Here is a 16,789-nt window from a genome sequence, read left to right as displayed (position 1 = left end):
TCCATTCTGCCTTTGACAAGTCAAGTGTGAGATTTTCCAGGCGTTCGGAACATATGATTCCAGTCAGTAGCTTATGTGTTCACGTTTTCCAAGCAAGCACCGTGGCAGAACTCCAGGCGTGTACCACACTGTTGCTGTTTCCTAAACCCATCTGTGTTGGGGTATATAAATCGAAGCCAGCAAATGTGAACCAGGTTTTTTGGCGTGCGGTGGCATTTTACTTGATGTTTGGGTTTTTCCATGAGGAGAGGTCCTCCTCTATAAATCCACACACTGTGGAATCACATTGATTCTACTGAGGTTAAATGATTGTGATGCAAATCGGGACATCTGCATTGAGCTGAATGTTTCTCTTTAGCCTTTTGGATTGAAGCCTAATAGGCTCCAGATATGGTGAAGCAGTATGTGGACACGAGAACATGTGTCCTCGGTCGTGTTCGTTAAATGAATGCAGAGGATCTTAAAGCTGTGCGTATCTGTTATGTTGAACACAGTGAACGTTTCTAAATAAGTTACATTTAAATATTTGCTGCATTTGTATCCAGTTACCCGATTGCATTTCGCTTCCTCCACTGCTGCTGCTGACCTCCACTCTTGACCAAGAAGGGCAGGAACAAACACACGCCCCCTCTGATACGTGTGCAGTAGTGGACTGCTTTTTTTACATCTGCATGAAGCAAGTTCACTTGGCGCTCAGTATCACAAATGCACTGATCCTCGTTATCGCCCGTCTCTGTGCAGGCGCCATCAATCAGCCACCACAGGTTGTTACATATTTAATGTGTGTCATGAGATTTGCGAAGTAAATAATGGTCACCTGTTTAAAAGAAAGTGAAGATAACATAATTTAAATAATTGCATAGTGGGATATTCCACTAGCACACCAGCTCTGAGATTCTGAACACCCCAGTTTGAATCTAATCTCGCCATCTAGAGGGTACAATTGGCAGCGCCTTCAGCAGACAAAATTGGCCACCAGGTCTGCTGGGTGGGAAGACCGGACTAATAAAGTGGATGGGGTCTTTGAATGCTGTGCAAGGACTCTGGTTAGCAGACCGATGCACCTGTGCAGAAGTGGAGGAGCTTCATGTGCCAATCCACCAAAGCGTGGGCAAATAAGAAGGGGTTAAGGGACTGCACACATGTTTAAGGAGGGGTGGAGCAGGCAAATATACCCTCCTCGGATGCAGTTAGGATCCCCAGCAGTGAAAGACTAATTGGCTATGCTAAATCAGGAGAAAAGGGAAGAAAATGCATAAATGAATAGATAAAATGATAGATGCAGTATAACGTTAAGCTGGCATTCTCAGACCTAGATCTGTTAATGCAAGATGGTAAAACATGATTGAATGTATTTCCATTGCTTCATTGGTGTGGGTCTTACAGCACTTAAGCTGATATTTATCAGGGTGTATGATGATTTTAGACTTGCTATGTTCACTTAGACTCAGAAAGCTAATCCGCCTCCTAACAAGCTCCTAACAAACAGTGAGTGTGTTTACATTTGCTTGGAAGGCTAGTGAGAATAGACATTTCACAGGAGCATGGGGTTGCTCCTAGACTGTACATAATCAGCACCTGTGGTTCACCGGGGCAGGCAGCTCACGTTGTTCGTCTGGGGAGCAATGTTAGCAATGGTGTGCCTGAAATACACAACTCATTTTGGTATTTTGGTCTCTTTGGTGTCTGTAATGTCAGTGAAGGTCTAGTTGGTATTACTCATTCTGTTGCTGTTGTTAGTCTAGGGAGACTGCAGAGTCAGTTTTATGGTCATGTTAGCATTGGCTGTGGCTAAAATAGCTGAATCCTCAAGGTCCAAGGGGTGTTAACTTACACTGGTCCTAATAGCATATCTGTGCTAGCATTGTAGACCATTTGCATATAGACTGTATGCTTGTATGCTTGGTTTTATTGGCCTGTTAGTGATGTTATGCTTTAAACAGCTTTATTCATATAGCGCACTGACTGACAGGGCAAGTGTAGCCTTGTGGTTAGAGTACTGGACTAGTCATCAGAAGGTAACAACCCCACCACTGCCATGTTGCTGCTATTGCGCTTTTGAGCAATGCCCTTAACCATCAATTGCTCAGACTGTATACTGTCACAGTGCTGTAATGCCAAGTTCACACTACACGACTTTCCAAGTCGTCAGGTCGCTGTACAGTTCACACTACACGACTGGATCTCTTGTAATCGGGAGTCTTTCAAGTCGGTGTGGCTTTGACACTACACGACTGATCGGCGATAGGGGGTCTCACACTACACCATCTATCACCAACTGTAATCTCAGGCGAGCTTCTCTAATCTCACAAACGTTTTGTCACAAAAACAAACGCGAGACGTGACGAGTGGTTTGATGATACCATGTCCAAAAATGCACGTCTACAATAAGCGAGCTATCAAAGTTTGTGCGCTGATGTGCAGCGTTAAAGCAAAGAGAAAAATAAATGAATCTTTGGCTACGAGAACAGCATGGATTGTTCTATAGTAAGTTGGAGGTTAATAAATACTGTATTTTTAGCAATGCAGTGTTGGTGTTATGTTTTGTGGAGAACGATCAGGTCGGTAATACTGTAAAACTTGTGTGTGTGTGCTGATGTATTCTGATATAAACTATATTATGCCCCTGTCCCACCTTTTTACATCTTCTCCCCTGCGTTTCCCCTCACACCGTATCTGGCGTTCTCATTGGCTGTTCGACCTAGCACTCATTGCCAGTTGTGCGACTCAGATCCAGATATTTGACAAGCTAGATATCTCTCTTTGCTCAGATCGAGTTGTTGAACAGTTCACACATAGCGTTTGAGAGCCGAGTTTCGATCCCCGAGCGATCGTGTAGTGTGAACTAGGCATAAGTCGCTTTGGACGTCTGCTCAATGCCGGAAACGTAAATGCATCTGTGATGTCATTGGACTTCCAGTGTTTGTTCTTGAAGATGACCGAATTCTTTGATTTTTGCACAAGTCAACAAGAGACATGAATGAAATCACAGATCAAATCTAATCTAAGGGCTATTCACATGTAATTTGGGTCATTTTTCATGAATAATTGGTCACAGTAACTGAACTGTAACTGAAACGATCCAGTTCTGCCATTGGCCTATTCAATTGCATTGTTTTACAGTGATCTGTGATCCTCCAGTGGGAGCTGTAACAGGTCATGGGCATATGATTCATTCAGTGGGATCAGATCTCGCTCTCGTGCCAGTTTAAAAAAATCAGTCATGTTTCTGAAGCTCTTTCTTACAAGCAAGCACAAAACAGATTGAGAGGAAGCGATCGGTTCCAGCGGTCCTTTTTTGGACAGCCAGAATTCTGAGAGACTCCGTCTGGCCACAGGCCCGTTGCTCCCGATCCAACATCGGCTCTGAGAGCTTCACACTCAGCCTCTGAAAAAAAGAAACTGGGCTTTCGGTTTCAAAGAATTTTCCTATTTTGCAGACGAAGCAATATGTCACTTTAAGAGCGTGATACATAACCAGCGTTGATTTATAAATACTCTTTTGCGGGCGGTAATGCCGGCGGCTGCATAATGACGCACATCACGCCTGTACGTTTAGAGACCTCGAAACATTGTAAAGTAGTGGAACTACCTGGCTGCTACAGATGTTCACATCTGTTCTTAATTACAAAGCTGTGGCTGAAGGAATACAGTTCAAAGTTAGTGGAAAAGAACTTGTCACTAGTTCTGCTAAATCACTTCTGGCAGCAAACCACAAGGTTATTCCATACATGGACGGTATCTACAGAAGTCCTACTATTAAAAAGAAAAAAAGCGCACCATAAGTCTAAACAAATGCACAGAACAGAAACGTGAGCAGATTACAATTAGCTACAAGACGAACGGCCTTGATTAAAGATTGTGTTTAGCTATGCATAAGCAGTCAGACCGTTTCACACACATTCTCAGCCGAAAAGCAGATGTCGTCTCTGGCAGTTGGAGACGGTGTTGTGTAATAGGACAAGCACATGCTACTAATCTCTGCTACAGTACATCTGGGAGCGGAGTATCCCATCATCTCCGTCACGGACGAGGTTACTGAAGTCAAATTTGCTGAAATCACACAAAGCTAAGCATGCCATGGGATTGTTTCATACAGTTACTGCATACTAGCTCAAAACTCTTCTGTAGTTCCTGAAATGCCCCCTGTACTCGAACATTCTTGATTGGGCAGAAATCTATTATGGCTGGTTTTGTTTAGGATAAATGTTGGGTTTGGGTCCAGTTATGTGTTACATTGCAGAAGTACCATTCATACCAAATCAGCCTGGTAAAAGACACAATGGACAGGTGCAAATAATTTGATTTGCTTCCACTAGGGGCTTATTTGGTCCAATTTTATGTCCACAAAGCTGCAGGTTTTCATATACAACTGATCATAGGGTTGATAGACTTACGGGCGTGCCATGACGAGTAAAGAGATTTGACATTTTGAGAAAGTCTTTGTAAAAGTTGGCTAATAAGACATTAAAATGGAATGTTGGCTACAAACACAGACTTTCTTAAAGCCACATGTGTTTAATAGCAAATACAAAAACAATATTTGAGACTTGACCAACATTTTTAAACTGAAAGTTGCAGAGATAGACTTACTGTTTGATTCAGTTCTCTCAGTTTTAAAGCACTTACATACTTTATGCATACACCGATCAACCATAACATTAAAACCACCTCCTTGTTCCTACACTCACTGTCCATTTTATCAGCTCCACTTACTATATAAAGCACTTTGTAGTTCTACAATTACTGACTGTAGTCCATCTGTTTCTCTGCATGCTTTGTTAGCCCCCTTTACTGCTGTTCTTCAATGGTCAGGACTCTTCCAGGACCACTACAGAGCAGGTATTATTTAGGTGGTGGATCATTCTCAGCACTGCAGTGACACTGACATGGTGCTGGTGTGTTAGTGTGTGTTGTGCTGGTATGAGTGGATTAGACACAGCTATGCTGATGGAGTGTTTTAAACACCTCACGGTCACTGCTGGACTGAGAATAGTCCACCAACCAAAAATATTCAGCCAACTGCGCCCCGTGGGCAGCGTCCTGTGACCACTGATGAAGATCTTAAAGATGACCAACTCAAACAGCAGCAATAGATGAGCGATCGTCTCTGACTTTACATCTACAAGGTGGACCAACTAGGTAGGAGTGTCTAATAGAGTGGACAGTGAGTGGACACGGTATTTAAAAACTCCAGCAGCGCTGCTGTGTCTGATCCACTCATACCAGCACAACACACACTAACACACCACCACCATGTCAGTGTCACTGCAGTGCTGGGAATGATCCACCACCCAAATAATACCTGCTCTGTGGGGGTCCTGACCATGGAAGAATAGGGTGAAAGCAGGCTAAAAGAGTATGTAGAGAAACAGATGGACTACAGTCAGTAATTGTAGAACTACAAAGTGCTTCTATATGGTAAGTGGAGCTGATAAAATGGACAGTGTGTAGAAACAAGGAGGTGGTTTTAATGTTATGGCTGATCAGTGTGTAGTTGATGTAGACAGACATTGAGGTTCTTTGTAGAAAGAAGTATCACTGGTTTGAAGTATGATTAGTTGTGACTTGTGTGCTGCAGAGAGTATAAAGTAAAACCTTAAAACCTTTTATTTGTACATAAAATGAAACCCCACTGCCAAACGATGACTCAAAATTATTGATGAAAAGCAGATGGTAAGTGGATTATATTAATAATACAGCTTTCATGATCCAGGATTGAAAAGATCCAGTTGTGCCTTTTTAAACTGATGAAACTTCAGAGCTTAGCGATGAAAGCTAATCATAGATTAGTCAAGCCTGCCCACAAACCCATTTACACTCGGACGAAGCCAGAAACATCAATGAAATGAAATAAACACTGTAATGAAGCAGGATCAGGGTCACTGAGTGAGACCACTTAGCATGTCAGCTTGCCTCCAGGTCACGCTCGTACCAGTTCAGTGTAGAAGCAGTGTAGGGAAGACCTACTGGAAAACACATAAAAGTAAGACGTAAGAAATACACCTGGGATGCTTTTAACTCTGGAAATCTTGAGTCAGTCTGCTTACCAAATGTTGGAACTCTATGCCATGTAACTGATATTTGTGGAAGTTGGTTTATTTTACGTTTCAGCTGGTGTTGAGGCAGATCTGTGGCTAAGTGTCCAGGTTTGATTTGTGCAAATTACCATCCATTTATCAGATGTAAAAAATGCATGGTAAAGTGTAGGTTTGCCACAATTTTAAATATCTGCCTAATAGTAATTAAAGCATACTGTCAGGTTTTAAATTAGGTTCATTATTAATATATTTTATTATTCACCGACCAGGCATGACATTATGTCCACTGACAGGTGAAGTGAATAACACTGATTATCTCTTCATCACGGCACCTGTTAGTGGGTGGGATATATTAGGCAGCAAGTGAACATTTTATCCTCAAAGTTGATAGGAAAAATGGGCAAGCATAAGGATCTGAGTGAGTTTGACAAGGGCCAACTTGTGATGGCTAGACGACTGGGTCAGAGCATCTCCAAAACTGTAGCTCTTGTGGGGTGTTTCCGGCCTGCAGTGGCAGTGGTCAGTATCTATTAAAAGTGGTCCAAGTAAGGAACAGTGGTAAACCGATGACAGGGTCATGGGCGGCCAAGGCTCATTGATGCACGTGGGGAGCGAAGGCTTGCCCGTGTGGTCCGATCCAACAGAGTTAATGTTGGTTCTGATAGAAAGATGTCAGAATACACAGTGCATCACAGTTTGTAGCGTATGGGGCTGCATAGCCGCAGACCAGTCAGGGTGCCCATGCTGACCCCTGTTCACCACCGAAAGTGCCAACAATAGGCACGTGAGCGTCAGAACTGGACCACGGAGCAATGGAATAAGGTGGCCTGATCTGATGAATCACGTTCTCTTTAACATCACGTGGATGGCCGGGTACATGGCACCAGGATGCACTATGGGAAGAAGGCAAGTCGTGTGATGCTTTGGGCAATGTTCTGCTGGGAAACCTTGGGTCCTGCCATCCATGTGAATGTTACTTTGACACGTACCACCTACCTAAGCATTGTTGCAGACCTGTACACTCTTTCATGGAAACGGTATTCCCTGATGGCTGTGGCGTCTTTCAGCAGGATAATGCGCCCTGCCACAAAGCAAAAATGCTTTAGGAATTGTTTGAGGAGCATGGTTTGAGGTTTGGAATCTGACGTATAGTGGAGCCAAAAAGTATTTAGTCAGCCACTGATTGTGCAGGTTCTCCTACTTAGAAAGATGAGAGAGGTCTGTAACTTTTATCATAGGTACACTTCAACTATGAGAGACAAAATGAGAAAAAAAAATCCAGGAAATCACATTGTAGGATTTTTAAAGAATTTGTTTGTAAATGATGGTGGAAAATAAGTATTTGGTCAATAACAAACAAGCAAGATTTCTGGCAGACCTGTAACTTCTTCTTTAAGAAGCTCTTCTGTCCTCCACTTGTTACCTGTATTAATGGCACCTGTTTGACCTGATTATCTGTATAAAAGACACCTGTCCACAGCCTCAAACAGTCAGACTCCAAACTCAACCATGGCCAAGACCAAAGAGCTGTCGAAGGACACCAGGAAGAAAATTGTAGACCTGCACCAGGCTGGGAAGAGTAAATCTACAATAGGCAAGCAGGTTGGTGTGAATAAATCAACTGTGGGAGCAATTGTAAGAAAATGGAAGACATACAAGACCATTGATAATCTCCCTTGGGGTCAAGATCTCATCCCGTGGGGTCAAAATGATCATGAGAACGGTGAGCAAAAATCCCAGAACTACACGGAGGGACCTGATGAATGACCTGCAGAGAGCTGGGACCAAAGTAACAAAGGCTACCATCAGTAAACACACTACGCCGAGAGGGACTCAAATCCTGCAGTGCCAGGCATGTCCCCCTGCTTAAGCCAGTACATGTCCAGGCCCGTCTGAAGTTTGCCAGAAAGCATATGGATGATCCAGAAGAGGATTGGGAGAATACCATGTGGTCAGGTGAAACCAAAATGGAACTTTTTGGTAAAAACTCAACTTGTCGTGTTTGGAGGAAGAAGAAAAACCCAAGAACACCATACCTACTGTGAAGCATGGGGGTGGAAACATCATGCTTTGGGGCTGTTTTTCTGCAAAGGGGACAGGGTGACTGATCCGTGTTAAGGGAAGAATGAACGGGGCCATGTATCGTGAGATTTTAAGCCAAAACCTCCTTCCATCAGTGAGAGCATTGAAGATGGAACGTGGCTGGGTCTTCCAGCATGACAATGATCCCAAACACCCCGCTCGGGCAACGAAGGAGTGGCTCCGTAAAAAGCATTTCAAGGTCCTGGAGTGGCCTAGCCAGTCTCCAGACCTCAACCCCCAGACCTCAACCCCATAGAAAATTTGTGGAGTCCGTGTTGCCCAGCGACAGCCCCAAAACATCACTGCTCTAGAGGAGATCTGCATGGAGGAATGGGCCAAAATACCAGTTACAGTGTGTGCAGACCTGGTGAAGACTTACAGGAAATGTTTCACCTCTGTCATTGCCAACAAAGGTTATGTTACAAAGTATTGAGCTGAACTTTTGTTATTGACCAAATACTTATTTTCCACCATAATTTACAAATGAATTCTGTGATTTCCTGCATTTTTTTTTCTCATTTTGTCTCTCATAGTTGAAGTGTACTTATGATGAAAATTACAGACCTCTCTCATCTTTCTAAGTAGGAGAACCTGCACAATCAGTGGCTGACTAAATACTTTTTGGCCCCACTGTACCTTCCAATTCAAACATTTTCATTATTAAAAATTTAAACAGCAGGAACGGACAGATTTTTGCATAGAACTGCTAATTGCGGTCGCTGCAATCTGTAATATCTCAGTGACTTTTTATTTTGTCTGACACTTGTTGACGTCTGTCGTCTTGCTGTCCCCACTTCAGAATTTTCCCGTAATAGTAGTCGAGGAAAACGCCCAACAATGTGAATTCTGGCTTGCCGAGCAGAAACACCGAGTGTTATGTCAGCAACTCTGCAACAAGTCAGCAGCACATGCTGAAGACCTCCATAGGTGTCTGTCCAAACAGATGGGAAGCAGCTGTCCACCGTGAGCAGTCAAACCACTCGGGCTTCCCACTGCTCATCACCTGCCCTCGTCCTCACTTTACCTTATTTTCATGTTGTTTATTTTATCACGTAATTAGCCTAGTCTTCTCATTTCTTTCTACTCCAGTTTAATAATCCTTGTTCTAATACATATAATGCAGGATTAGATTTACAATAGAAAAAAATCAGCCTGGTCTTTTTAACTCAGGGGTGAATGATCAATCTAAACATCACTTAAATAGAACCACATGATGCCACATTCTAAAGAGATTCAAAAAGAGATGCTAAACATTCATTAAAATCTACCAGGCTAAAGGCCGCTCAGGTGGCGCAGCAGTAAAAACACACACTGGAACCAGAGCTGGGATCTCTAATACATCGTAACGAATATCAGCTCTGCCTGCCGGCTAAGGCTGAGCCGCCACATGAACAACGATTGGCCTGTTGTTCAGATGGGTGGAACTAAGCCGTATAGGGTCTCTCTTTCTCTCATGACTGGTGCAATTACGACCTCTGCTGGCTGATTGATGGCGCCTGCACAGAGATGAGAAGAGAGTGCTCTCAGGGTGTGTCTCTCCGTACACAACGCTGAGCTGCACTGCACTCGTCAAAGTGTAGGTGATAAGATGCATACGGCATGCTGCCCACGTGTCGGAGGGGGCATGGGTTCGCTTCGTTCTCCTCAATCAGAGCAGGGATCAGCATTGGTGGAGAAGGAAGCATGATGCAATCGGGCAACTGGACATGCTAAAAAGGGAGAAAATGCATAAAAAAAGTATATATATACTGTATATATATATATATATATATATATATATATATATATATATATATATATATATATATATATATATATATATATACAGTATATATATATATATATATATATATATATATATATATATAAATCTACCAGGCTGGAAAGGTTACAAATCTATAGCTAAGGCTCCAGGGAACCACAGTGAGAGCAGTTATCCACAAATTGAAAAGACTTGCAACAGTGGTGAATCTTCCTGGCCTGTCTACCAACGTCACAAAACCCAGATGAACATCTAAAGAACTGCAGGCCAGACTTTGCCTCGGTTAAGGTAAATGTGCACAATTCCATTATAAGAAAGACACTGGGCCAAAATATCCCCAACCATGGAAAGGTTCAAGGTGCAAACCACTGCTGATCAACAGAACACAAAGGTTCGTTTTGCATTTGCCAAAAAACGTAATTTTGTGACCTAAAGCTCAAGCACAGCTGGGTAATGCAGCTGGACACACCCTGATCAGCCACACCCTGCATTATTCCTCTACTCTGTGCAGACGCCATCAATCAACCAGCAGAGGTCGTAGTTGCATCAGTTATGAGGTCCCTGTCCGGCTCCCTACCTGGATGAACAACAGCCAAACGTCGTTCATATAGCCGCCCAGCCAGATAGCAGAGCTGAGATTCAATGTGTGCTAGCGTATTTTACCGCTGCGCCACCTGAGTGGCTTTTAATCTTTATATTTAATAAGTGGAATGGATTGTGCTGCACCGTTGATTTGAAAGTCACAATGCACCCTGATTGGAAATCAGCTTTGGCTTTTGGTGTTAAAGGCTATAAACATGTTTTAAAGCAGTTTTTATCAACTATGCCACATCAGGTGGCCACAGGGACCAAAAGCCTGGTGTGCGGGCTCTACACAGGCTGTAACATATAAGAATAATCTTGGATGGATGGATGGATGGATGGATGGATGGATGGATAGAATGTAACCTGAGTTTTACATATACTGCATAGCTACAGAGCAGTTATTAATGATGAGGATGGATTGAGTGTAAATAAACAAAATAACCAAATGGAAAGGAATTAAAAGTGCAGGAAGGTGCGGTTCCAAGTATACAGTACACGGTCCAGATTAAATATAGATTAAATAATAAATATAAAGTGATAAGTGACAAGTATTGCACATTGGATTGGACCACTTTAGCCATAACTATATATACATTAGCATACATATGCATTTGTATGAATATACTTAGGTACACATACTGTATATACATGTATATACGCTCAGTCCTTAGTGATCATCCGTTGTCCACGAATGCTGCAGTTATAGAGCCTAATGGCTCTGGGGGACGAATGACCTTTTTAATCCGTCCGTGGAGCAGCTCAGTGACAGCAGTCTGTCACTGAACATACTCCTCTGTTTTATGACAACAGTGTGCAGGCTTATAGTAGAACCCCTCTTGCAAAGTATGTTTTAAAAAAAATTTAAAACAAAATAAAATGAGTGAATGTTGGTATTACAGATCCCTGCTATGGAATAGAAGTGCAGGCCATAGCTCCATGTATCAAGAATTGCAAATGGCCTACAGGTTGCAGGTCGGAACCCCTATTTATTATTTGTAGGGGGTTTGTTTTAAATCTGGCTTTTTTATTTTAAGGAACAATTTGTATACGTTAAGTTGTCAGGCTGATTTTCCTCTCCTGTGCTTGCTGATACGAGTACGAGTACACAAAAAAGTTTATCTTTATCAGCTGCACTTGAAGTAGTTAAAAGCATCAATTAATCATCAGTTGCCATGCATTAGATTCCATTACCCTGCTCTCTCACCTTGTATAAATCCACAATGGTGCACAGACACACATATGGACATCTGCCTCCATACTTCTTTAATTCATCATTGCCTTGTGATTTGCAACACTAGTGGGCTTGTTATATCTGGGTGCTACAAATTGGCACCAAGCACCAACTGCTGGCTAGATTAGCACGCTTTTCTTGCCGGGGACCCCAGTAACCTTGTATATCTTCATCTGTTTGGGGGTGGACTCATTGTTCTTTGTCCTTCCTACACAGCAATCAGTTCCACTATAGAGATCACAGACGGGTGTGTTTGCTTTTATACCGTCCTCCTCACGGCACATACTTCCTTTGATCTGTGTCTCGCTTCTGTGCCAGCCTGTTATTTATGTTGTTGTTTACGTTAAAGATGGATCACCGTAGCATTGCTTGGCTTTTTGGATCATCTATTAGATCCATGTTTAGTTCAGCCTTCGACTTGCATTGTGGTGGGATGTGTGCAGTCGTTTACTGTTGATTGATTGATTGGAATTGTGAAAGACTCGGCTGCAGGGAGTTTGTGCAGGAAGTAATTCTCATTATCGGCCTGCTACTTCACTTTAGTTACACATGCCACGTTTTACTCTGTATTATGACTTTTCATGTCAGTCAGTTTTCAATGTATGCATTAGTCTTGTGGCTAAATCTCTGTCTGTATGTCTGTCTGTCTGTCTGTCTGTCTGTGTTAGTCTGTCTGTCTACCTGCCTTGTCTTTATGTCTGTCTGTCTATCTATCTATCTGTTTATCTATCTGTCTGTCTGTCTATCTATTTTTGTCTATTTGTCTACCTTTCTATCTGTTTGTCTGTCTATCTGTCTATCTACCTTTCTATTTTTGTCTGTCTGTCTATCTATTTATCTTTGTCTGTCTGTCTATCTTTCTGTCTGTCTTCATATCTACCTATCTTTATCTGTCTGTCTGTCTATCTATCTTTCTATCTGTCTTTCTGTATCTGTCTGTCTTTGTCTTGCTGTCTTTTTGTCTATCTGTATATGTATCCATATATCTATTTGTCTGTCTGCCTGTCTACCTTTCTATCTATTGTTGTCTGTCTGTCTGTCTATCTATTTATCTGTCTGTCTGTCTAGCTATCTATCTTTGTCTGTCTTTCTGTCTGTCTATATATCTAGCTTTGTTGGTCTGTCTATCTATCTGTCTGTTTGTTTGACTATATATCTACCTATCTTTGTCAGTCTGTCTATCTTTGTATGTCTTCTATCTGTCTATCTATATTTGTTTATCTGTCTGTCTATCTATTTATCTATCTGTCTTTGTCTGTCTGTCTATCTATCTATCTATCTGTCTTTCCATTTTTCGTCTGCCTGTCTATCTATCTGTCTGTCTGTCTGTCTATCTATTTATCTCTCTGTCTATCTATCTATCTTTGTGTGTCTGTCTATTTAAACATATGGTTAAACAGTAAAATTTTACTCCCATATTGGTTTGCCCATCTTTGTGTTTTTTTTCTGGAACCTTGTACTATGGATGATGGATGTAGTTAGAACTCCATGTTTCTGTGGAACAGGTTTCAATTAAAACAAGTTTTTTGCATTTTTGCTAAAATCCTATTAGTCCTACTGGCTTTTTCAAGTTACTCTTCTAATTTAAAAAACGTAACACAGTTGCCAAGCATTCACCTCTAATAAAGCCAGCCAACTCTAAACACAACGACCTCCAGAGTTTTTACCTTGGAAAGTTAAAGCTGGCAGAGAGGCGATACTGCGCTTGTAAGACAGAAATCTGCTGTTCTGCTCTGTAAGCTGATTTGATTCTGTTGTATTTATTACTTTTCCATTGCTGGTTGGATTCCTTGCTGACTTTGTACAGGTCAGTTCTGCGGTTCTGCACGTTTGCCTGTCTGTCCTTAATGGAAACCACACAAGTTTTGTTGGAGTAAAAAGTCGTGATCGCTGTCTGGAGCTGAGATACTATCAGCTAACTGACCATGTAGTGGCTCGATCATGATAACTGATCCTCCCACAGCATTACAAAGATCTTACAAATGATCTGCTGTCAAAGTAATGCTAGCTCTCCATGAGGACAAATCATTCTTTAGAAGCTTTTTGAATCATGTCTTGAATTGTTTTTATAGACAAGCTGTAGCCTAGTGGTTACGGTACTGGACTAGTAATCAGAAGGTCGCTGATTCAAGCCCCACTACTGCCAGGTTGCTGCTGTTGGGCCCATTGCTCAGACTATATACTCTAACTGTACTGTTGTTTTGGGTAAAGGTGCCTGCTAAATGCCTTTAAATCTGGCTTGTTTGCATTTCACCTGCTAGTAACATTCCTAGACAATTCCTTCCCAAGAGCATTTACTTAACCACAGTCTTAACTCCTCACAAATGAAAACATGGCAGATATTTTGCTAAATGTTGATTGTTTTATGATGCTGTGGTTGGAGGGAAAATGTGATTTGTTGCAAGTTCTACCATGTGCAATGAATTTGGCATAATAGTCATTTTACTGTATACATTTGCATATACTGTAGTACATTTAAAGTAAGATAATGAATAATAAATAATACATGTTTAATTGTTAATTTGGTCTGTTTCATTGCCTTGCCACAGATTCAATGCACTTTTTTACTTAATTAAATGTGTTTTGTTCTGTTCTTACAGTCATAAAAAGGCTCTGTATCACATTTGATTAATAAAGATCTGATTAAACTTACTTTTTCCTTTACCTGCTGCTATGAATAAGCAAACTTACTCTGTTTCTCTTTTTTAGGGACAGAAAGGGTATCCTGGTCCACCTGGCCATCCTGGAGAGCCTGTAAGTTTTATTCTAAAATAACTGCAATTAAAACCAAAATGAATTTTTGTAAAATTGTTTTATTAAAATAAACAGTTACTTTAAATATATAGTGCGTAAGTAGTGCGTAAGAAATATTAATTAAGTATTACAGTACAATGCTGGTAGGTAATAAATATATAAGCAATATGTAATATAATAAAAAAAAATTACAAAAGTGTCTTGGGTTTTAATTATCCATAGATGTGCAAATACATAAACAGAGTGACAGATCATGCTTCATGAGTTTGTCCTGATAGTCCTGGTATTGACTCAGTGAGCAATTATGTCCTGGCACAGTACTAATAAAAACCTTTATTGTCTTATTAGTAAAACCAAATGCATAATAAGAACTATCAGTGACACATTAAGTAGTAACAAACATTCATTCATTCATTGTGGTCAGGATCGCAGTGGGTCGAATTCATTGAGTAAAAGGCAGGAAACTCCCCGGACAGGTCGCCAGTCCATTACTGGGAGAAGCACTCACACTTTAGCTCAACAAACTGTGTCAAGAACTAAAAATACTATTATAATAAATCATGAAGGATTAGTGTTTAAGCAGTAAGCAGCATTCTGTAACACAATAACATAGTCATATAAATACTAGCTCACTAATTGCACGTACAAGCTGTTTTGTTACAACAATCTAATTCTTCAGCTTAAAGTCAGTAATTAAAGCCCTGTAAAACACAAACCATCAAAAAAGTTGCATTTCCTTAGGTATTTTGTGAACTGAAACCATAAAGCTCTATACATGCACTAATATAATAAGTCTTTGTTCCTGGCTCGTGACTCTTTCCAAATGCAGCACGTATACGGCCAACAAAACCGTTCACACTGAGCCAAAACCCTGACGTGTTGCGTTACTGTAAAGAGCGCTGTTTTACTTTCTGCGTTTATTAGCTATAAAAACAGAGCTGTTAAAACTAATCACATTTATAGAGATGAATTTATCCTTTCTCTTGTTTCTTTTGTATTCTGCAGGGCGAGCGAGGGACAGATGGAAGCCCAGGTGCCAAAGGTTATCCTGGCAGGCAGGTGCAGTAAATCTCCTGTTGTGCTGCTGCCTCGTACAGTAGTCCTAAACACGTGTTTCCTAAAAAGCCATACAGTTTGTTCAAGCTACAGTTTGACAACAGGAGGCCGACGAGAGAGCCTTTACTCGGATAGAATGATTACATGATTCATACTCAAGCTTCCAAGAGTAGTATTAAATATTAGTGTTATATACTAATAAAAAAGTATTTCTCATCTTATTTACTGTTTTCAAATTCCCTCTTTATTATCTAGATCTTCCCTAGTGCACAACATTGACCTGTCTGAGAGGTCGAGGGCAAATCCCTATTCCACATAAGTCATAAGTCATCCCAGTATGACTGGACACTATGCAATAACACACTCCAAACAAGATGCCAATCCATTACAGGTCCTTGGCCAACCACCACCTTACCCCCAAGACATAGCCAATGTTTGTATGTAGCTGCCCAACTGACCAATAGCACAACTGGTGATTAGAACCCTGGATCCCAGCGGTAATGGGCTGGAGTAATTTACCAGGGTGCCACCAAAGCGCCTCATATTCCACATAAGTGAAAACAAAAATATATAATGCTTTCAATGTGGGGGCGACACAGTGGCTAAGTGGGTAGCACTGTCGCCTCCCAGCAAGAAGGTCCTGGGTTTGATCCCCAGGCGGGGCGGTCCGGTCCGGGTCCTTTCTGTGCTGAGTTTGCATGTTCTTCCTGTGTCTACGTGGGTTTCCTTTTGGAGCTCCGGTTTCCTCCCACAGTCCAAAAACATGCAGCCAGGTTAATTGGAGACACTGAACTGCCCTATAGGTAAATGGGTGTGTGTATGTGTGTGTGTTTGTGTGTGTGTGAGTGTGTGTCTTCCCTGCAAAGGACTGGCACCCCGTCCAGGGTGTTACTGTGTGCCTTGCGCCCATTGAAAAGCTGGGATAGGCTCCAGCATCCTTTCTGTGCTGAGTTTGCATGTTCTTCCTGCGTCTACGTGGGTTTCCTCCTGGTCTCCGGTTTCCTCCCACAGTCCAAAAACATGCAGCCAGGTTAATTGGAGACACTGAACTGCCCTATAGGTAAATGGGTGTGTGTATGTGTGTGTGTTTGTGTGTGTGTGAGTGTGTGTCTTCCCTGCAAAGGACTGGCACCCCGTCCAGGGTGTTACTGTGTGCCTTGCGCCCATTGAAAAGCTGGGATAGGCTCCAGCATAAACCCAGCATTGATTTACTGGAGTCAGTCAGGTGGACCAGCCTGGGCAGACAATTGGCTTTGTCTGTGCTCTGGTTGTAGGTAG

At 41.8% G+C, this 16,789-nt stretch overlaps 1 protein-coding gene across 1 annotated transcript in view; it reads left to right on the top strand.

The window, feature by feature from the left end:
* col27a1b (collagen, type XXVII, alpha 1b) overlaps nucleotides 1–16,789 on the top strand; it is a 132,705-nt gene that overhangs the window by 51,007 nt on the left and 64,909 nt on the right. Inside the window, exons 8-9 of the mRNA XM_063017903.1 lie at nucleotides 14,411–14,455; nucleotides 15,461–15,514. Coding sequence (XP_062873973.1) covers nucleotides 14,411–14,455; nucleotides 15,461–15,514 — 99 coding nt within the window. The remainder of the gene's footprint in view (nucleotides 1–14,410; nucleotides 14,456–15,460; nucleotides 15,515–16,789) is intronic.

This window comes from Trichomycterus rosablanca, chromosome 21 (genome assembly GCF_030014385.1).
Source record: "Trichomycterus rosablanca isolate fTriRos1 chromosome 21, fTriRos1.hap1, whole genome shotgun sequence".
Taxonomy (NCBI): Eukaryota; Metazoa; Chordata; class Actinopteri; order Siluriformes; family Trichomycteridae; genus Trichomycterus; species Trichomycterus rosablanca.
The sequence above is the reverse complement of the archived record's forward strand: the minus strand, read 5'-3'. Positions and strand labels throughout refer to the sequence as shown.